Source organism: Plasmodium yoelii, assembly GCF_900002385.2.
Source record: "Plasmodium yoelii strain 17X genome assembly, chromosome: 6".
Classification (NCBI taxonomy): domain Eukaryota; phylum Apicomplexa; class Aconoidasida; order Haemosporida; family Plasmodiidae; genus Plasmodium; species Plasmodium yoelii.
Genome location: NC_036178.2, coordinates 573,251 through 597,175, shown reverse-complemented (window position 1 = coordinate 597,175; position 23,925 = coordinate 573,251). Strand labels below are relative to the sequence as shown.

The following is a 23,925-nucleotide window of genomic DNA, read 5'->3' as shown; positions in this document are numbered from 1 at the left end:
TAAATATTTTGGTGTATCTTATTATAATATGTGCTCTTTTAAAACAGGAAAGAAAATGCAAATAGTATATATATACTATACATAATATATATACAAGTTTTTATATATTTTTATCTTTCATATAGAAAATTATAAAATACTGCTACACAATATACATGTATAAAATATGTTGTATATATTTTTAAGACGAACAAAAGTGACAAATTTTAAATATTAAAAATATATGCCATATAAAAAAAAAAAAAAAAAGTATCCTTTTATATTTTTTCAATACACACGAAAAAAGTATCAATCCCGATAAAAAGTAGTATAATAAAAATAATAAAAAATAGTATAATAAAAATAATAAAAAATAGTATAATATAAATAATAAAAATAATAAAAAATAACGATAAAATTATAACAAATAATGATAATATTATAACAAATAAAAAAATGAGCTGAACAAAATGAACGAAAAAACGAAATAAATATACAAAATCGCTGAAGCTAATGCATAAAATTATAATACCTTTAATATAAGTATAGATATATTGATTTGGAAAAATATATAATACTATGTTATTAATTTTTTGCCTACATAAGATAAACAATCATATATAAATATATATTTTTTATATTTCCATTTTATATAATAAATAAGCCCGTTGAATTTTCTACTAAGTTATGTTGTTGTATAGTATTGGAATTGTTCTTTAAAAATTTGTTTTTTATTTTTTGTATAAATATAGCATACATCCATATATATATCTATTGTATACATCCATATATATATCTATTGTATATATGTATATATTTTTCACTATTTTAGTGCATACTAATTGTTAGATATTTATATACATAAAAATGCATGTGATTCACTCTTTTGTTTTTTTACAATTATAAATGAAAAATATATCTTAACATATATATCATGGCAAAATAGCACCACAAATTATTCTACTATTATTAATATTTAATAAAAAAAAAAAATGCTTTTAAAAAAAAATTTATTACCAAAATGGTTAACGCCCCATTTTGGAGAAAAAAATAAAATGAGGTTGTCTTTGAGGTTCCTAAGTAGTGATAATGTAAAAAAAATAAAAAATAATAAAATAAATAATGATGAATTATGTAAAATAAATAAATATAAATTAAATCAACAAGTTGAAGAAGTAAAAGTTTCAAAAGAAACATGTTCAAATGCATTATTTAATGAATGTTTAGAAAAATTATATAATATGAAAAAAAAAATAGATAGTAATAGTGTCGAATATGATAATTCTCCTGTTATAGAAGAATTAAACAAAGAAGAATTAAAAATTACTAGAAATATATTTGAAAGAATAAATAAAAAAAAAAAACATGTATCTAATTTAAGTTATAAAGATATATATATAGATCCATATTGGAACCCATTTAAAGAAGTAAATGATCTTAAAAAAGAAATAACATATGAATTTAATGAATATTCAAAACTAGCTAATATAATAGAATTAAAAAAACAAAAACGTGCAATTAAAAAATCTTTAAAAGAACAATATAAATTATATAATCCATATTCAGATGAATATAATCCAAATGATTTTGATAATAATGATAAAAGTGAAAAATATTGGAATCCATCTTTTGATAAAAGAAAAATTCTAAATATAAAAACACCATTTATTTGGAGACATACACATTTATTACATAATTTTATTGGGGAAAATGGATTAATTTTACCACGAAAAATTAATTATACTACAAGAAAACAGCAGATACAAATTTTTAAATCTATTTGTATAGCCAGGCGAATGGCTTTATACCCTTATGATAGAAAACCAACATTAGATGAACTGATTCCTATAATGGATCCTATGCAATTACTAGTTGATGAGCTAACTTATAGATATACACAAAATAAAGATTTAAGAGCTCAAGCTATTCTTAAAGTTATGATCAATAAATACCCTTTATTAAATTTTTATAAATATTTTTGTTTCGAAGCAAGCAAACAAAAAAAGTCTCACGAATCTAACGAAGCTCACGAATCTAACGAAGCTCACGAATCTAACGAAGCTCACGAATCTAACGAAGCTCACGAATCTAACGAAGCTCACGAATCTAACGAAGCTCGCGAATCTAACGAAGCTTTTAAAAACGAGTTGACATCATTAAAAATGAACAATGAACAAGATCAATCACCTATTAAATCGGAACAAAAAAAACAAGAAACTTTTTCAAAGATGCTGGAAAAATATAAAAAAAATTATTACGAAAATTCATTTAACTACTAATTTTGTGAAAATAAAATTAACAAATATAATGCATATCCCAAAAATGTTTATATATTTATTTTATAACATAAAAATTCAATTGGTTATTTTTTTATTTTATTTTTTTATTTTTTAGTTTATAAATTTAAGACAAATTTTATTTTGCCAACTTGCAATAATAAATTCGTTTTATACAATATTCATACCGCTTTCAACTAAAATAAACTATATATTTTTTATTGTCATCATTGTTAACATATCTATTTATATGTATTTTTTTTTTTTCATTTCACACAACTATTATTTAATATTTGTGACACTTTTCCCTTCCCATTTTATAAAATGCAGACAATGCGTTAGACTTATAAATATTAACCAAATTAATTATATAGCATTTTAAAAAATTGTAACGATATTTTTCAATTTTCTTAAATAGAAACCCCAAATAATATAATATATCAGTACATATAACATTTTGATAAGTTATGGGTGGATATAAAATTATTTTTATCATATAAAGGGAATATATATGGTTTATTTGTTTACAAATAAAATTATATTAATTACTTAAAAAAAATAAAACTATAATGTTTTTTACCACTTATTTTTATAAAATAGTGTATACACATATAGAGAATGAAAAGGAGAAGAGACAAAAGGATAAAGAAAAATATTCATATAAAAAATCGTACATAATGGTTATATCTAATTAAAATAAAAAATAAATAATCGATTAAATCTAAAAAAATTTTACAATTAAAATTTAAATAATATTATTATTATTATTATAAATATACTTACGAGTTATCGTAAATAAAGTAATATAAACAATACTTGATTAATTGAACTGTTTCTAAATTTTATAACAATTTTTTTTTCTTTTCCGGTTATCCATACTTCTCTCCTTTTTTTTTTTTTTTTTTTTTTTTTTTTTTTTAATTTTGTTTTAAAATTATCTTTTACTTTTTCGCATTTCATAAGATGGTAATTGTCTTACATTGACATTCCCTCTTCCATCTTCTTCTTTTTCAGTCACAGTCCTTTCAATTGTACCATTTGGTAATGTCTTTACAGTTTCTATTCTGGTAACTCTTCTTCCATTAATAATAGATGTTGTTTTAGATGTTGAAGTTTTCACAACTCTGTTTTTAAATTTCCCGCCATTTGAAGTTGAGGTCTCAACAGATGTGAAACACGAGCCTCCATCCATGAAATCTGTGAAAAAAAAAAAAAAAATAAAAAAAAAAAAAATAATAAAAAATAATAAAAAAAAATAAAAAAAAATAAAAAAATAAAAAAAAATAATAATGATATGATGACATGGACAATTTGCTTCACTATTTTAGCACCGATTCTTGCCCATATATATGTATATAATGCATATGTATATAATGCATACAGAATATGATGTGTGGCTAAATTTTATAGAGTAATATTACTGTCAAATGAAGAGGGACCAAAAGATATGTTAAATGATGATCCAAAAAAATTATCAAATGGATCAGTAGATCGACCCATTCTTCCTCGTCTTTTATCTCCAAAAGATGAACCCATGACTTCTCCAAAAAATGAATCATTTCCAAATGGTGTTGAATCACCAAAAAACATTTCAAATATTCTTTGAGCATCATTAAATCCAAAATTTTTATGAAAGTTTGAAAATTCGTCGTTATCCCCCATTACATATCCTTCATCAGTTCCATATACTGAAAAAAAAAAAAAAAAAAAAAAAAAAAAAAAAATCAATAATAATATTTTTAAAAATGTATACTTTTTGTAATATGTGCAGTTGGAGAAGTAGAAATATTTTGATATGACACACAAAACAGTGTATATAATATAAATAATATTTTTATTACAATCATATTTTCTTCGTCTTTTAGGATCTGACAATACTTCATAAGCCTCTGAAATTTGCTTAAATCGCTCAGTTGCTTCGGCTTTATTGTTTGGGTTTTTATCTACGAAAGGTATAAGCATAAATATAAACATGATACAAGCTAAATACAAAATTTTAGAGATGAATAATTTTTTGCTTATTTGTTTTTTTGTGTGCGCATGGCTGTGTATGCTATTGGGGCACATATTATTATGCCATCATCAAAATTTATTCATTTATATATATTTGTTTATGCTTTTTTAAAAATATAATTACCCGGATGCCATTTCATAGCAAGGGTTCTATATGATTTTTTTATTACGCTTATATCAGCATCTTGAGGCACCCCTAAAACTTCATAATAGTTTACTCGATTTGGCATTTTTCTTTTCTTTTGTATTTATCTCATATATATAATATATGTATATATTTTTAATACTTATTGATTTTCTTAAAATTATATTTTTTTAAATTATACATACATATATATATATATATAATCTTTATAGAAACAATTAACAAATGTTAATTATTTTTCCTTTTTTTTATTTCTTCTTTTTTTGAAATATTTTCAATATATATGATCTTAAAAATTAAAATTACTTTCCTATAATTTGTGTATAAATTATATCAATTTTATTGATATTTTATTCATTTTTTTTTAACTTTTTTGTATTTATTTTTTAATTTTTTTATTTCCTTTTTTGGGGTACATGTATATATATGCATAATATGCTGCGTAAAGTTTATTGTACTTAAGAAATCGTATATATGTATATAATTAGGCACGTAAAAATATATACAAAATATATACAAAATATATACAAATATATACATAAATATATATGCCTTTTTTTATATGCAATTGTATTCCTCAATAAATTTAAGTAGTATATATACGGACAATATGGGTAATATATTTTCAATAACCTAGTTTAAGAATATTTATATTTTCCTTGAATTGTATCGTATATTTTTAGGTGCCTCATTTATATATTACTCTACTTGTATAACGTATTTAATTATTTTCACCTTTTTTTTCATTTTTTTTTCACCTTTTTTTTCATTTTTTTTTCACCTTTTTTTTCACCTTTTTTTTCACCTTTTTTTTCACCTTTTTTTCACCTTTTTTTCATCTTTTTTTACTTTTTGGCGTATTCGCGACAAGCGTACAATTTCATTTTATTATATTTATGTCAAATGGGGTAATGTTATGGAATTTATATTTTTTTACAATTTTTATTAATTGTATTATAAATATGAAATGGAAATGTAAAACAGTTAATAAAAGAATATAACCTTCATATAACATAAATAAAATAATGATAACTATCACTAGAAATTTACAATTTGGTAAAAAAATAAAATATCGTCCTATTTATTTGATAGTCCTATATTTATTTTTAAAAGTTATTGTTAAATAAATTATAAATGAGATATTTTATCATTATACTTTTTTATAATCTTATTAGAAATGAACATGATTATATAATGGTATCATTTTTTATTTTATATTTTATATTTTTTATTTTCATTTTTTTTTATGGGAATAAAAAATATAATTTGGGGTTTCAAGCTTTTCGCTATATATATACAGAACAACATATTGTAAAAAGAATAAAACCAAATAAAACTTATGAAATAACAAAAAAAATAAAAAGGATACCTTCCAATACATAAATATATACATGTGTGTATATTTGGTGTGTGGTATATACCCTTATAAAAATTTTATAAATATAATAATATTACATACACAATATATTATAGAAATGTGTTGTTCGATCAAATAACATAATTGAAATAAGTAGTAAAATAGTAAATAAAAGGAGTTTAAATTTTTACAAATTGTCTGCTATTTTTTCTTTTATAAAATGATCATTTTAGGACTATCGTTATACCAACCCTCTCTCTTTCATGTGTTTTCGTTTTGTTTAACTCATATTTATATCGTTGAAATTGTGAAAATAAACATGGTATAATAAAGTAAAATAAAATAAAGTAAAATAATTGTGATATGAAATAAAAAACGGATTTATAAAAATAAAAGGTTTGTTAAGAAATAGTATATATAGTAAGAAAAAAATAATACCCATCCATTTATATCACAATTATTTTACTTTATTTTACTTTATTATATCATGTTTATTTTCACAATTTCAACGATATAAATGTAAACAAATAATTAATATATACTAAGGAGATAAACAAATGCGAGTTAATATTTTGTAAACATTTTTTAATATTTTTTTTTTTTTTTTTTTTTTTTTTTTTTTTTGGCTTATAACCCCAAGGTATTATTTGTTCATGATAAATGTTATACACATATGCGATTACATCTCAATGTTAATTTTCAATTTAGATATTTTTAAAAATATGATTAAAAAATGGCTAGTTGTTTCTATTAATTCTTCTAATTGTTACAAAATAATTTAATATAAAAAGTAATAGTAAGTTCTAACTCAATACAAGTGTATATACACATGTATCACGTATCATGTATTTTGTAATATAATGCCTGAATGTATGGCTTAACATTTTGTCTTTGTATTCTGGGATGTATAACCCCAGCTTTTAATATAAAATATAATAGTATGATAAGTGAATAATTTATGCATATATATAAAATGGATAAAATAGTGCAACTTTATTTCAACAAATTGGAATTAAATGGTAATATAAACATATACAAATGTGCATTCAACTTGTGATCAAATTGTATAGTATCAAATGGTGTACCTGTTTCGTTTCTCATTCCGTTTATCATCCGTTTATCATCCGTTTCTCATTCCGTTTCTCTGCCAGATGAAGTGAAGAAACTTATTTTGAGCTGGGTCAAATTTTTCAACAAGAATTGGGAATACTTGTTTAGCATTGATAAGGATGTTATTTTGAACTTTGAATTTTTTTTAGATAATAAAAAAATAATAAATAAAAACGCGCCTCCTAATAATGAAATATTTTTACATGAACTTAAAAAAAACCCAGAAATCGTTTTAAAATTTATGAAAGTTGCAATTCATTTATTATTGTATCATGGTTTAGGAATAAATGAAATAGAAGATGAGGATCAAATATTTAAGGAAAAAAATATTTCACACAAAAAACACAAAAATATGAGAGAGACAGAAAAAAGAATAAATGATGATGTAGAAAATAATATCTTTTATAAAGAAAATGAATCTAAAATTAAAAGTTTCATCCAAAATGAAGAAGTAGAAAAAGTAAAATCTAATAATATTTTATTAAATGATCTAAAATATGATCGATATAAAGATTCTGAAATTTTTCGTACATATTTTTTTTCTACACAAATAACAATATATTTATATAATTGGAATAAAATTAATAAATTTAAAAATTTAAAAAGCGAAAAAGTTAATCAATTAGTTTGTTTAAGAGGAAGTGTATTAAGAATTTCTCCTATACAACTATTAATAACAAAAATTGATTTTATATGTGAAAAATGTAAATATATATTTAAAATAGAATTTATAGATGGTAAATTTGAAATACCTAAAAAATGTCTAATAAAAAATTGTGATAGTAAAAATTTTGCTCCAATACGAGAATCAGCAAAATCAATAGAATATCAAAAAATAATTTTAAAGGAAAATAAAAAAAATACATCTAATATTTACGAAACAGATAATACATCTAATATAAAAAATTTGTTAGTTACAGTTGAGGTATCAAAATTTTTTGTTAACACATGTTTACCTGGAAATTATGTAGAAGTTTTAGGGATACTAAAAGTTATATCTCATATTAATAATTATTTAATAAATGGAAAAAATTCAATTTTTAACATGTATATTGATTGTATTTCGATATTTTCATTGTCATCAAAAAAATATTATAATAATAACACTTTTAATATCCAAAAAATTAAGAACGAAAAAAAAAAAATATATTCAACTCTTTTATGGCAATCTTATATAGACAATGTTGAAAAAAATAAGTCTAATAATTTGGAATTACAAAATAATAATAACTGCTCTACTAACTTAACAAATATAAACGAAAAAGATTTACACATGAATCAAAATTACGATGAAATAAATATAGATGATAAAGAATATAAAATAGACAAAAATAAAAAAAAAAATGATAATTTTTTTAGAAATGAAGAAAGCATTCCCACATTAAATATGTATGGAGATTTCTTGGATATGTTTGATATAAATAATAATTACCTTAACAATGATTACATAAATAAAGTTGCAAACTCTATTGATAAAGAAAATGAATCACATCATAATAATTTGGCAAATCCTTTAATTGATTTTGATAAAAATACTTTAAATTTTATAAAAGATTTTGAAAAATATAAAAATAATAAATTTTATTTATTAGTTAGTTCATTCTGTCCACGTGTAGTTATGAATTATTATATAAAAGCAGGATTATTGTTAAGTTTATTAGGAGGAAAAACAATATATGATCAATTTGGTGAAATAAAAAGAAGAGGAAATATACATTTATTATTAATTGGTGATCCTGGGTTAGGAAAAAGTCGAATTTTACAATATATAAGTAATATAATAGAAAAAAGTTTATTTATTTGTAGTACCTCAACTAGTATAAATGGATTAACTGCATCTGCTGTTAAAGATTCAACAAATAATGAATATTCTTTAGAAGGTGGTGCATTAGTATTATCTGATAAAGGTATATGTTGTATTGATGAATTAGATAAAATATCTTTAAAAGATCAACAATCTTTTTTAGAATGTATGGAGAGTCAATGTATTAATATATCAAAAGCAGGAATTGTATGTAATCTAAAAACTAGATGCACTATAATTGCTGCATCTAATCCTAAAGAAGGAAAATATAATTATAATAAAACAATTTTTGATAATATTAAAATACCTTTACCATTATTAAGTAGATTTGATATGGTTTTTTTATTAGCTGATAAAATATCCGAAGAAAAAGATATGCATATTTCAAATTATTTAATAACATCTACTAATGATACAAGAAAAAATTCCTATTTACATGATCAGAACGAAAAAAATAATTTTGAAAATATAAGATGTAATGATGATTCTACATTTGTTGAAAAAGATGATAATTTTGATGAATCTATTTTTTTTGATTTTCAATATAATCTTACAAATAAATGTAAACAAATTGACGAATCTAATTATTTGCCAATTGAACTATTAGGAATATTTATTAAATATTGTAGGAAATCTTTATTTCCAATTTTATCAAATGAAGCAAAACAATATATAAAAAAATTTTATATACATCTAAGAAATGCTTCTATAGCACATAATAATATAAGTATCCCAATAACAATAAGACAATTAGAATCACTTATAAGATTATGTCAAGCAAGAGCACGAGCAGATTTATCAAATATTGTAACATTAGAACATGCTAAAGAAGTTGTTGTAATATATCAAAAAACTATTTTTTATCCTTTATCTTTAAAAGTTATGGATTTTAAAGAAAAAAAAAATAATAAAGCTTCAAGAGGCAAATCAGCCAAAGCACTTTCCGGATTATTTAAGAAAGATATTATAAAGATAGCTCAAATAAGTGGAAATAAAATAAATAACAAGGTTTGTAACGTTGAGAATATTATATAATAACACACACATGAACAAATTTTGACGTAAAGTATGAATATTTAAGATAAAAAATATAATTTTTTTTTTTTTTTTTTCTAGGATTTACGAAATTTAGCTCAATCAATAATACAATCAGCCGAATCGAATATATCTGATGATGCATTAATTCATCTTGGTAAGTCATTTATTTGTTTTCTCTTTACATACATATCTGTATCTTTCAATCTAAAAATATTAATTATATTAATTATATTCCTTATCTGCACATTTTTTTGTTAATTATCTTGTTTCAAAAACAAGGAGAAATGAATAACATTAACTAGGAAAGAACCTATGTATATATCCTGTTATTTACATTATTTTATTTTTTTATTTTCCAGTAAATGAGGAAGGTTTTATTTTATATAAAGGAAACCACTGGGAAGTTGACCTTTTCTATTTGAAGTAGTACATACTATATATATGGATATAATAACAAAAATATTCTATCAGAAATGTTGGCAGATTATATCAATTCAAATAAATATTCTTTTTCTTTTTCTTTTTCATCTAGGCTTATGGTAATAATAAGCTGTTATTATTATATGCATATATACTGGCTATAAATTTAACTACAACTATAGCTATAACATTTTTTTTTTTTTTTTTTTTTTTTTGATTTTTACACATTTATATATAATGTCATACTTATATATCTTATGGATTAACTTTTGTTATTTGACAATATTTATCATTTTAATTTTTTATATAACTGTGAAAGTATATTCATAATTAACTTTAAAATATTTTCCCAAAAAAAAAAAAAAAATTATCATGCGCTCAATGAGTAATATTATTTAAATATGTAATTTTTCCCTTATTTCAATAAAAATTATTTTATTTTTAAAATTGGAATAAATGAGGATGGCAAAAAAATCATTTGTAGGAAAACATAGTATGCTTAAGAATAAAAAATCAAAAAAATAAAAAATCAAAAAAATAAAAAAATAAAAAATCAAAAAAATAAAAAAATAAAAAAATAAAAAAAATAATCAAAATAATCAAAATAAAGGGAACAATTCACGCTGCTAGGCGAACTATATATACGAAATAAATGCAGACAGTAGAAAGGTGATAATTATTGTATTTCTTTGAAACATAAATTTTTTCATTTTACATTTTACATTTTTCACTTTTATATACATTTATCTCCACGTGGATATATATGTATAAATATGCACATATACTAACCCATTTGTTTTATTTTTTTTCTTTTTTTTCTTTTTTTTCTTTTTTTTTCTTTTTTTTTCTTCTTTTTTCTTTTTTTCTTTCTTTTTTTCTTTCTTTTTTCTTCCTTTTTATTTTGTCATTCTTCTTAAATATGATGACTAAGCTAATAATGGAGTTATAATTAAATTGTGAGATTTATTTTGATAATAAACTCCAGTTTTTTTTTCTTTTTTTTATTTCATTTTTTTTGGAGATCCTATCAAATACATGAATGTTGCAAATACGCAAATTAAATTTCCTCATTTTTATTTTCCCATTTCCAAAAAACTGACATAAAGTCTGTCAATCAAATAGCAAATTATCAAACGTATCAAACTTATCAAGATTGTCAAAATTGTCAAGATTGTCAAAATTGTTAAAGGGAATAAAAAAAATGAATTTGTACGAAGATTGTTCATCCGATAAGTTATTGCCAAATTCCATTTTTTTAATAAATAAATATAGAATTGATAATGTGAAAAAAAATATACCATATGAAGAAAAATACTTAAATAAAAAAAAACATTTTGATAATCTGTTAGATTTAAAATTATGTTGTATAAAAAAAAAAATCGGAATAAAACATATATCTTCTATTACAGATATTAAAGAAGATAATCATATTGATTCAAAAGATGGAAATAAAAATTTATATCAAAACATTGTTGAAGAGCCCTTAAACAATAATAAGGATAATAAAAATGAAAAAGAAAAGAACCAAACATATTGTAAAATAAATGGCATATCTATTAGTGAAGTGGAAAATTATTATGTATATTTTATTTTAAGACAATGGTGTATAGAAAATGTTTATGATAAAATTGAAAAAATAAATAAAATAAAAAGTTATGTGATTATAGGTAAACATATTCATGAAAATAATAACTGCTCTTATGAAGAAATTAGAGTTGAAATATTAAATTATAATGTTGAAAAAGATGGTTTTTTTGTACAAATTCATGGAAATGGAGATAATATATTTTTATTATCACAACAAGAATGTATATTAGTTAAAAATAAATATATAAAAAATAATTTTGTCAAAGCAGAATTGATTCTAAATAACAAACATTTTAAAATATCTAAAAAAAGAAAAATAATTAAAGGAGAATGGTTTAATAAATCAAAAAATATAATAACACTTTTAACTTATGAAAAAATTATACCATATAAGCTTTTTACATGTAATTATAGAGGCATAATTAGATTGATTAACATAAAAAATAAAAACATAAAAGAAGAAATAAAAATAGTTTTACCTGATATAAATATACTCTTACATAAAATTCAAAATAATAATGATGATATAGACAATTTAAAAAAAAAAAATTCAATAAATATGAATAAAAATTATGAAAATTTGAAATCATCTCCTATAGAAAAAAGAGAAGCAAACGATTTTATTAATCATAAGGATTACAACAATTTTGATGAATCCGATGAAAAAAGTGCATTTTTAAATAAAAAAGAACCGAAAAACAAAAATGAAGAACCGCGAAACAAAAATGAAGAATATAAATATGGATGTGTATCTAATTATAGTGAAAAAAGTTATGATTCGTGTAAAAATTATAAAAAAAATATGAATTCGGGTTTTGATTCGATAGTTAATTATTATGGTGATGATTTAGGAGTAACGTCAACAGAAGGTAATACTGTTTGGGAATATGAAAATGGTAAAGAAAAAAAACAAAAAAATATTTTAAGAATTAGAAATAAAAAAAATGAGATAAATAAACAAAAAAGATATCTATATAATAAATATAAATATCAAAATTTAGCAGTTGATTTTTGTTTTGGTTCTATAAATGAAAATGTATTATGGATAGAGACATGTATATTTGTCCTTTTAAAAGTTGGAATAGTTTTAATTTATTCTCCAATTTTTACAAAAAAATGTTATATCAGTTATCCATTATTATATGAATTAAATCAGATAAGAATGAAAAATGAAATAAAAAATAGAGAAAATATTTCATATAATCAAGAATTTTTAACATATTACAATTTTTTTGAAAATTGTTCTATATGTAAATATGAAGAAAAATACGTGTGCATTAAATTTGGCAGAAATGGTAGCAGAAATGGTAAAAGTGGCACATATTCTATGCCGGGAAAAGAACCTAAAGATAATACAAACATAGGTGAAGAAAAAGAAATGGAATATATTCCTTATGTTATAAATTGTTTAAAACCATCAGAATATAAATGCATAAACTTAATATATTATAATAGCTTAGTTATTATATGTGTTTGTAGTAAATTGGGGTATATATCCTTTTTTTTATTGAACTATTTTATAACTCCTTGTATTTCTTTAAATGACAAAAATAATAATTTGTATTATGACAAGGGGAATAAAACAAAAAAACATGTAACATTTTCATTTTTAAAAAAAAAAAATGAACCTTTTTTTTTTAACATATTTAATAATAAAGAAAATGCTCATTTAGAAAAAATGGATATATCTGCTTTTACTAATTTAATAAATAAAGAAAAATATGATAATTATAGACAAAAAATGAAAAATAATTATATAGTAAAAGATTTGATAACTCATAAAAATGAAGAAGAAGAAGAAGAAGAAAAAAAAAAAAAAAAAAATTATATCCAATATTGTAATGAAGAAAATTCAACTTCAGATAGTCAAAATGAGATAGACAAGTTTGCTATTGAAAATGTAGATAAACTAAAAAATGATAAAATAATTGAATCTTCAAATAAAAAAAAAAAAAAAAAAATTCATACTCTCACAGAAAAATATAAAGAAAATATAAAAAACAAAAAAGATGATGAATTATTTTTTTCATGTTATGAAGAAATAAATGAAATATATCAAGACAAAATAGATAAAGAATTACAATTTGAATATTATATTTTAAATGTTTTATTTTTTGATTCCTATTATACTGGAATGTTAAATGTAAAATGTATTGTTCTTAATGACAATAATTTAATATGCTTCAATAATAATAAAGTAATAATTATAAATTTATTGTGGCTAAAATTTGTATATGTTATAGTTTATTTAATTAGTGTAAAACATATATTATCTGCTAGACTAATATATGAGATATGTACAAATTGTTTATATATGAAAACAAATATTTTTAAATCTAAAATAAATTTTTATGAATTCGATTATTATAACTATTTATTACTAGATCACACTAAACAATTATGTTATGATAATTTTATTAAATTATTTAAAAATAAAAAAGAACAAATATTATTAAAAAGTTATCAAGATATTAATAAAGTTGAAAATTTTGATACATTCCAATCAAATATTTTATATAATATTCAATATATTTTACATCCAGTAGTTATACAAATAGATGATAATGATATTTCGAATAATAAATTAAATGAAGTATATTTTATATTTACACATTATATAAATTTGGAATCTCAAAGAAAAAATAAATTATTTATGAATAAAAATATAAATTTTTTTACTTGCCCAATATATAAAAATATTTTTTTAATTTATGATTGTTTTAAATTTAATTTATATAAAGATCATTTACAATTACAAAATAAAGACAATAGTACAACAACATATCTAGTAAAAAAAAAAAAAAATTATAAACCTTTTTGTATATTAGGTCAAAATGAAAATAATACAAATTTTATAAATTATATAATTAATACTAAAGTTATTGATGATAATTCAGTAGATATAATTATGTATAAAAATATATTATCATTTTATATATATTCTCGATGCAATGATTATATGAATGAACTTATAAAAAAAAATTTTATTTTCTATCTTGGAAAAAAGTTCATACATGATAAAGCACACACAAATAATTCCATAATTAACAATGAAAATGAAGATGAAAATTATCCGAAAATACAAAATATCATCAATGAAAAATCGGTGTCTAAAATGAGTAACACTACAAAAAATAGTTTGATGAATAAAATTTGTCAAGGAACACTAATCAAGTATTCTAATTTCCTGAACATGAATTTTGAACCAATGTTAGGATTGAAATATGATAGAAATTATAATTATAAAAATAAAATAATTTATTCTAAGAATATACCTATAAATGTTACAAATTTTATGGAAATTACGACACATAATGTAACTTATTCAAAATCTTCAAATAACCTTTATGATAATAATCCAATTATCGCCTTTTTAAAAAATGCATTTTTATTACTACATAATACAAATATTTTAACTGATCAAACTAAAGATAATAATAAAAATGATAATAATAATAATAAAATATACAAAGATATTATGTCAAAAATAAATAACAGTAATAATATTTCTCAAAATTTTGAAGCTATAAATCCTGAATTTTTTATAACCAGTTTAAAACATTTTATAAAAAATATGGATGTAAAAAAAAGTGATGAATTAGAATGTGCTATGTTAATAAAAAAACTAATCAAAATAAAAAATGATTATATTCATGTTAAGGATTATTATCTCAAGAAATATGACATCCACCTTATTTTGAAAAATCCAATTAACCAAAATGACGAAAATCAACAAATATCTTTTGTACAAAATATTATCAAACATTATTATTTTTTTTTGGGATTAAATAATTATTATGAAAATAAGTTTAAAAAAATCCAAAGACGTATAACTGAAATTTTATCATATAAAATTATACACTTTTTAAAATCACATAGTCATTTACAAAATGTTGGAAAATCTATACTTCAAAAAAATTCAGATTTAATCGAAGATATTAAAAAATGCTATGAAAAACAAAAATTAATTAAAAACAAATTTAATATTTTAAAAAAAAATATTAATGAATTTTGTGAAATCAAAAATATTCAAAGAAAAAAATCTGTTACCTTCAAATAAAAATACACTAACAAATAACATTATCAGTGTCTTTAATTCATAAATTCCCATTTTTATAAATATTGTAGTGTGACCATACATTTGTTCATAACTTACAATAAACATATATGCTTTTATAATCCGTGGAATTATATATATTTTTATCTTATTAAATTTATCTAGTTTCTTTTTTTGTTTTTTTTTATTTCATATTTTCTTTTATTTTGTTTTTCAATGCTTTAAAATACGAACATTTTTAAACAAAAATAAATAGTTTTTTGGTATATTTTTACATTTAAGGTATACATATTCCCTTTATATCATATGATGTTTCTATAATAAGCACACATACAAAAAATGATAAATATACAGATATGTCAAAGTGTAATATATAAAAAAAAAATAATGATAATGTATACACTATGACATGAAAAAAATCTGGGTGTTAACTATTCTTCAAGAAACACCATTTTATGAGGTCACTTGAATAACTTTTTTCTGAGTTTTTAATTCACTTGCTAAAATTTTAAGCACAAGTTCTCCATCTTTTAATGTACATGATATACTTTGACCCTCGGAAAAAGCAGGTGGCATTTGGAAAATTTTACAAAAATAATATTCGTTAACTCTTTCAATAATTTTAGTATGATATTCATTATTTTTTTCTAATTCTTCGATTTTTGGTTTATATTTGTTTCCACATATTTTTAACAATCCCTTTTCTAATTCAACATTTAAATTTTCTTTTGAAACACCTGGAATATTCATCATGATAATTACAAAATCGGATGTTGAATATACTTCTATTCTAGGATTATATGTAATCTTATTTGATTCTTCTTTAGATGGGTTTATTTCAAATATATTATTTGTATTGGTTTTTAATGGAATTGTTTCATAATATAACTCAACGGGTCTTTCAAATGTTTTTATATATTCAACATTTTGACTATTATCATGGGGTTTTGTTGTGTATTTTGTAACATTATATTTATATTCATTTTGTTGAGTTGTACTATATGTACCAGTAAGGGGATTACTATACGAATAACTGCTACTATACATTTTGTTTTCTAATGGAGGAGACAGAAATACAGGGATATTATCTTGCACTATTGGTGGTGTTGGTGTTTCGATTATAACTTTGGGTTTTTCACTATTAAAAAAAAACATATTTTTAACGTAATAAAAAAGACAATTGAAAAAAACGATACAATTTCTATAGAAACAAATTTAGAAAAAAAAACGTGAAAAAATGAAAAGGTAAAAAATATATAAAAAAAGACGCAAAAATAATTAAAAATACATTAAAAAAAATATATATTTCGTAAAAAATATATAATTATTTTTCCTATGTATGTATATATATAGTTGTCATATTTTTAGCTAGCCAGCTAGCTTTTTATTAATACAGCCATAAAGTATAGCTAGCTCATATTTATTTTAATAACTATATACCAGCTGATACATTAATATTTATTATTTTTCACAATTTTCCATATTTATAGCTCTATTCCCAATATTTTTAATTGTTTTAAAAAAAAAAAGGTAAAAAAAAAGAGAAAATAAAAGTAATGTCTTTTTAAAATATTCGAATTCATAATGATATTTTACGCACGTATATAGCTATTTATTTTAAATAGTTAAATATTTTAAAGACAAAAACACAGCTTTATTATTAAACAAAAAAAAGGCAATAAAATAATTATGAAGTTATCATTATAAAAAATAAAAATAACAGTGGTAGTGATAAGCAAATATAATATTATAATAATAAACAAAAAAAGACAAAGATTATTTAAATTATTTTACTTTGTTTTTATTCTTTTTTTTTCAAGCTCCTTGTTTAGTATATCACGCATTTTATTAGTTTCGATATTCGCTATAGAAATACCACTTTTGAAAGTATTAAATTTGTTTTCTTCAGTTAAGGCACTCTTAGGAATAGCTTGGTCGACATTATTTATATATTTTAGTATGTTTTCTTTTTCTGTTTTTTTTTTTTTGTTTTTTTTCTTTTTTATAATAATATTGTTACTGGATTTAAGTTCATTCGACATGTTGATGCCATCCAAATCAATACTTTCTCTCTCCTCTTTTTGGTGTTTTTTTTTGTTTTTTTTCTTTTTTATAATAATATTGTTACTGGATTTAAGTTCATTCGACATGTTGATGCCATCCAAATCAATACTTGCTCTCTCCTCTTTTTGGTGTTTTTTTTTGTTTTTTTTCTTTTCCTTTACTATTTTTCTTTTGCTCTTCTTTCCAATACTATTACTTGGTTTCAATTCTTGTAAAATTTGTATATCATCAATGCTATTATTGTAATCACCTTTTTTCATTTTCCTAACCGGATTTTCTATATTATTGTTGTCTACGTCCATATTTTTTTTTAGATTTTTTTTTTTTTTATTCAATTTTTTTTCTGATAAAACATCATTTAGGGAATTAGAACCATATGCATTTTTCAAAATATTTTTTTCCTCATTTTTTTTCTTTTTTCCAATCCCTTTTTTTGTTTCTAAGCCTGTGTTTACTCGTTTTGTAGCATTCTTCGTAATCTTTTCTCCAGAATAACCACGATTAATATAATTTTTTGAGGTTTGTCTTTTTGGTGTGTATTCTAGTATATTTTGATAACTATCATCTTCTTTAGATTCATTTTGTATTGTTTGTTTTTTTTTTTTTTTTTTTTTAGTTTTTTTGACTTTATTTTCTTTTTTATTTGTATCTAATTCTTTTGGAGGCTTTTCTTCTTCACTGTCTATGTTATTTATGGATGTGTATGTATTGTTAAAATTTGTGAGAATTTCATTTTTTAGAGTACTAGTATCTATATTTGCATCTTCCAACATTCTTTCCATTTCGCTAATTACTTTATTTAGTTTTTCTTTTTCATTTAATAACTTTTTAACCTTTTCAACTTTTTTTTTATTTTCTAAATTTAATTTGTATTCTAAAAATTTATTTTGAGATTCTAAATTTTTTATAATAGATATAGATTCAATTAGTTCTGTATATATATGTTTATTTAAATTTCTTATATCATTTTCTATAACTTCTTTTTCTTGTAGCTTTTTTTTAGTAATCATCAATCGTCCATACATTAATAGAAACTCCTTTTTCAATTCCTTTGCTGCGATTGAATTTCCATCGTGACAATTTAACTCATTCAACAATTCATTATATTTAGGAACAAGATAAAATAACTTATTTTCTTCTTCTAATTCTTTAATTAAGGTATCCTTTTTTTCATTTTCTTTTCTTAAGTTTAAATGAAATTCTGCTAATACATTGAAATCTCTGGTTTTTTCTGAGAGAGATATAGACAGCTCCTCTAATTTTTTCATCAAGCCAGCAAATTTAAAATTTGAATCTACATCAGATGTTTTCAGCATATCTTCTTTATATTGTTCCGTTACCTTTACTATTCGATTGAAGTGTTTTTCAACTTCAATTTTATCAATTAATATTTTTTTAATAAATATATTAATATTTTTAATTCGTTGGGAAAATTTCTCTTTAATTTTTTGAACTTGTTCTCTCATTTTTTTCTGTTCATATAATAATGCTAATATTTTTTGTTCCCATGGTGTAAGCATGCTTAAAATCGAATCAATTGTATTTTTATTTTTTTCATCTTTTATAATTTTTGAAAATTCCATACTGTTACCTTCTTTTTCAGCTATTTTATTCGATATTGCACTTCCTAATATATCTTCTAATGCCTTTTTAGATAAATCAAAAGGTTTTTCTTCTTTTTTTAACGTTTCTTCCATATTGTTTAACGATTCGCCATTTTCATTATCTTCGTCATTATTATTGTTTCCTTTTGCTTGTTGTTTTTGTTGTATTCGGAGTAAAAATGAAAAAAACATTTCGTTTATAAATACGTGAGATATATTTTCATTGTATTTTATTTCATTATTATTGTTAAAATCAAAATAACCATTTAACAATGATGCCTCGTCATCATCATCATAATCTACATCTTTTTTACCATCACTCTTTTTTTGAGAAGATGGGGTATTATATATTACATTCCCATAGGTACCACTATTAATAACCTTTTCATTTAATATTTCCAATGACTTTTTATTGTCATGTATTTTTAAATCATCTTTTAAATTTTCTTGCAATTTTAAAACGTTTTCGATATTTCTTCCTGGAGGAACGACACCAGTTAGAATGGTAGACAATCCAACTTTTTGCATAAGTTTCATAATGAATTTGATTTGATTATTAAGTTCAATATTTCGATCCATAATTTTTTTTTTTTTTTTTAAATCTTCACCAATTTTTCTTTTTAAATTTGATATTATAGAAGTGCGTTTTTCATTGTTAATTCGTCCTTTAGGTGGACATAAATAAAGAGATGAACTATGTTTTGATATATTTTGGGTAAATGAACTTTTATTACTTCTCAAATCGGCATTTTTTACATCTTCGTCCTCATTATCATTAATATCAGCAGTTTTATTACCTTCGTCATCATCATTATCAGTATTTTCCTTATTTTTATCACTATCATTATCTTTGGAATGATCTAGATCATTATCTTCATCCTTTGGAGCTATTAAAGATGCATATTCTCCAATTTCTGTATCTTCTAATTTATTTTTGGTTGATACCATCGATTTTTCATATAAATCCCTTTTATTTTTAACATTACTAACAATATATGTCTTCTTCTTTTTAAAATTATTCGTAGACATTTTTTTGCCTTTCAGTTTGGAACTATCTATATTGTCTTTGTTATTAAAACTTAAAGCCTTATTCTGGATGTTTTTTCCTTTTTTCTTTTTACTACCTTGTACACCTTTTGAATGTATTCTTTCCTTTTTTCTTTTTTCTGCCTCTTCCCTTTCTTCTTCCATATAATTATTATATTCCATTGTGCTTAACTTACTTAGCTCATCATATATTTTATTAACTGATGATGCATTATGGTTTACATTATTGCCACCGCCTTTATCTTTTTTTTTTTTCCTTGGTGCTTCTTTTAGTTCTAACTTTTCTAATTCATCTAATTCATTATAATAATTTAAAGATATCGAATCATCTTTTTGTGATTCATTTGATACTTCATCTAGATTACTAATTTCCGAAGAGTTCATTTTATATGGAGATTTATTTTTTAGATATTCCATAACTTTAGATATATTAAATTTTTCTTTTGCATTTTTATTTTCATATTTTTCTATTCCATCGGATTTGAAATCATATTCATGTGTATCAAATGACCTCAGCCAATTATATTCATTTTTAATATTAGTTGAAATAGTCATAGAATATTTTAATAATTTTTCGTTGTTATTATCATCATCGATTGATCTTAATCTTCTATAATTGTTTGAATTTACATGTAATTCTGATTTTAAAATAAAATTTTGAAACTTTTTTACCTTTTCTTCTAATTCATTTTTTAAGGCCAATATTTTTTCATCGTTTTCTGGATCTCTATTACTTATATAATCTTTATCTCCAACATGTGAATTTATGTCTGTATTTTTATTTGTTGATAAATGCTTTAACTGATTTTGCAATTTAGCGATTAATTCTTTTTGTTGCATAATTACAGATTGTTCTGCAGATAAATAATTTACTTCTATCTTTTTTTTAATCGTTTTGCATTTTAAAGCAAAACGCAATGTCGAAAAAGATGTATCCAGATAAAAATGAGATGGGTGTACAGCAACAATAACTGATGCGCGACAATTTCCTCCTAAACTTTTACTTAATATTCTTGTTAATTTAGAATCCCTCCATGGAATGAAAACTAAATCCTCTTGTATTTTTTTAATTTTTTTCTCATCTCCCATGGCAATAGCTTGAGCTCTTTTAGACAATTTAGAAATAACTTCACTTAAAACAAATAAACTTTTATTTATTGATTTTCCTTCTTCAATTAATGTTTTCGCATTCTCTATTCCTTCAGCAGCTCTTCCAGCTCTTTCATTACCTGCTAGATCTACTATTTTTAACTCTCCTCTTTTATTAATAGATGTACCATTGCTCAATACCTGATTTGATTCTAATATAACTGTAAAAATTGTATGAGATCTCGAAGATGTTTCATTGAAATTTGTTTGAGAAATGTGCCGCCTTTGCTCAGCTTTTGCCACTAAAAGCATAACTTCATCTATTGATGTTACTGTCTCTTCTTGAATGCCGATAACTACAAAACCTCTTTTAGGGTCCTCCTTTACATCCAAATTTTCAACTGCGCCACCCCTATACCCTTCTTGTAACAAATCATTAACACGCTCCATATACACTTCTAAATATGTTACACTCATTAGAAATTCTTTTGTGTTATTATTAGATTCGTCATCAGTATTATTACTAGCATTTTCTTCATTTAATGATGATGGATTTTCGATTCCATTAAAAAATTCTGCTAATGATCTAGGCAACATACCTGGGTCAGCCGGAACACCCATGATACTATGAGTCTTCCCTGAACCAGTTTGGCCATATGCAAGAATACATCCATTTATCCCTTTGAACGTGTCTAAAATAATATCTCTGGCTAAATGTCTATACACTTCTTCGTTACCAACTGAAGGAGTGAAAAAATAAAAAAAATAAATGTAAATATATGCGTAAAAGTGTCACATTTAATAACTTAAATATATTTCCAATTATCATTAGTTCATTGAAGGAACTTTTTAAAGATAAAACAAACAGTTATTAAAGTGTGTGTACATCATATATGTATATAGTTTATTTATTATTTCAATAAGATATTTGCATGAATTACCGTGGTCGTCAAAGCATCTATCAAAAGCATAATGTCGTTGTAAAACAGCCTTTTGCCCTTCTGTTTTTTCTACTGTTTTTTTAACTTCTACTTTATTCCCTTTTTTAGGAATTCTTGCATTTAACATTTCTGATAATGAAAGCGGCTCAACCACCAACTGCATATCAGTGTCGTTCATTTTCCAAGCCTTTAGGTGACCGCTGTTAACCTAGAAAAATATAAAATAATAAGTCGATATATATATATAAATGACTACATTTTAATTTAGGAATATTTTATCGCTTATTCTATGCGTACTTCTTTTTCAAACAGAGGCCTTATACGGGTACACACCCTAATTGCTTCTTCTTTAGAGGAAGATTCAACGTGCAACTCATCCATATTTGCCGTATTGTTATCTTCATTTTTATTTAAATACATTTTCTTTCATAAAAAACACATATCCAACAATAACAAATTCGTGAAAGATAATAAAATTATCTAAATATATAAGTATATATAATAAAAAATCACAACACAGTCGTATACTTCACAAAATAATATAGCTGTGAATATCTTTGTCCAATATAATGAAAGACATGCAAAAATATGGCATATTCATTGACATATTTGAATGTGTATTAAACATTCATAATGCGTAAATAAAAATAATATGCAATAAGAAGACAAAAAAAATGTATGTACATATATAGGTACATAACCAATGATTCAAAAATTTAAATCCAGATTGTAAGCATATTTTATTATAATAATTGATTATATTTGCCCATAAATGAACACAGTATTTCACAAATTAAGAAAATACACAAGTGATGTTTAATTACGCCAAAAATATCTTTCGTTTAGTGAATTTTTATTAAGACATCAAAAATAAAACTTCACAATAAATTAAAAAAAATATTTTAAATAAATAATCTCTAAAAATGTTTTTAAATATATAATATAATAATAAACTGTGAATAATTAAAAATAATGAAATTGGCTTATTTTTATTATTTTTTTTTATTTTTTATTCATATAAAATAATAAAATAAATAATTTTACGTGTGCAAGGGTATAACACTTATATTGTATAAATAAGGTGGAATATGTCTATAACAGTAATTAAAAAAAAAAACGCACATATATATATTTATAAAGTTTAAAAATGGAAATTAAACTTGTATTCATAGAAGGTCTTAACACTTTAAATGTTGAGAACAATAAAATGAGTTAAAAAGACATGCATATATTTATTATTTAAATAATTACAAATATTTAACAAATATGCAGCATTATATAATATGCTCAGAATAAATATATTGTAATAATTTATGACACAAAAAAATAAAATATATGGGATATTATTTTTCTAATTGTGTAATTTATAATAATAACATAATTTTTTTTTTTTT

General features: G+C 21.8%; 6 protein-coding genes across 6 annotated transcripts; 3 read left to right on the top strand and 3 right to left on the bottom strand.

The window, feature by feature from the left end:
• Positions 1–971: 971 nt before the first annotated feature.
• On the top strand, positions 972–2,258 carry PY17X_0612500 (mitochondrial ribosomal protein S18 precursor, putative; the record flags this gene model as incomplete). The annotated part of the gene is made up of 1 exon (XM_723856.3): positions 972–2,258. The coding sequence occupies one exon, from the start codon at positions 972–974 to the stop codon at positions 2,256–2,258; it is 1,287 nt and encodes a 428-aa protein (XP_728949.3).
• A 931-nt stretch (positions 2,259–3,189) lies between these two features.
• On the bottom strand, positions 3,190–4,498 carry PY17X_0612400 (heat shock protein DnaJ; the record flags this gene model as incomplete). Its single annotated transcript, XM_723857.1, has 4 exons — positions 3,190–3,452; positions 3,677–3,943; positions 4,097–4,198; positions 4,393–4,498. The coding sequence occupies 4 exons, from the start codon at positions 4,496–4,498 to the stop codon at positions 3,190–3,192; spliced, it is 738 nt and encodes a 245-aa protein (XP_728950.1).
• A 2,245-nt stretch (positions 4,499–6,743) lies between these two features.
• Positions 6,744–10,149, top strand: PY17X_0612300 (DNA helicase MCM8, putative; the record flags this gene model as incomplete). Its single annotated transcript, XM_022955373.1, has 4 exons — positions 6,744–6,789; positions 6,922–9,692; positions 9,801–9,876; positions 10,082–10,149. 4 exons carry the CDS (start codon positions 6,744–6,746, stop codon positions 10,147–10,149), a joined length of 2,961 nt encoding a protein of 986 aa, XP_022813161.1.
• A 1,194-nt stretch (positions 10,150–11,343) lies between these two features.
• On the top strand, positions 11,344–15,789 carry PY17X_0612200 (conserved Plasmodium protein, unknown function; the record flags this gene model as incomplete). Its single annotated transcript, XM_725215.2, has 1 exon — positions 11,344–15,789. The coding sequence occupies one exon, from the start codon at positions 11,344–11,346 to the stop codon at positions 15,787–15,789; it is 4,446 nt and encodes a 1,481-aa protein (XP_730308.2).
• A 450-nt stretch (positions 15,790–16,239) lies between these two features.
• Positions 16,240–16,941, bottom strand: PY17X_0612100 (HSP20-like chaperone, putative; the record flags this gene model as incomplete). Its single annotated transcript, XM_725213.2, has 1 exon — positions 16,240–16,941. One exon carries the CDS (start codon positions 16,939–16,941, stop codon positions 16,240–16,242), a length of 702 nt encoding a protein of 233 aa, XP_730306.2.
• Positions 16,942–17,576: 635 nt separating this feature from the next.
• Positions 17,577–22,951, bottom strand: PY17X_0612000 (kinesin-7, putative; the record flags this gene model as incomplete). Its single annotated transcript, XM_022955372.1, has 3 exons — positions 17,577–22,330; positions 22,532–22,739; positions 22,829–22,951. 3 exons carry the CDS (start codon positions 22,949–22,951, stop codon positions 17,577–17,579), a joined length of 5,085 nt encoding a protein of 1,694 aa, XP_022813160.1.
• Between the last annotated feature and the right edge of the window lie 974 nt (positions 22,952–23,925).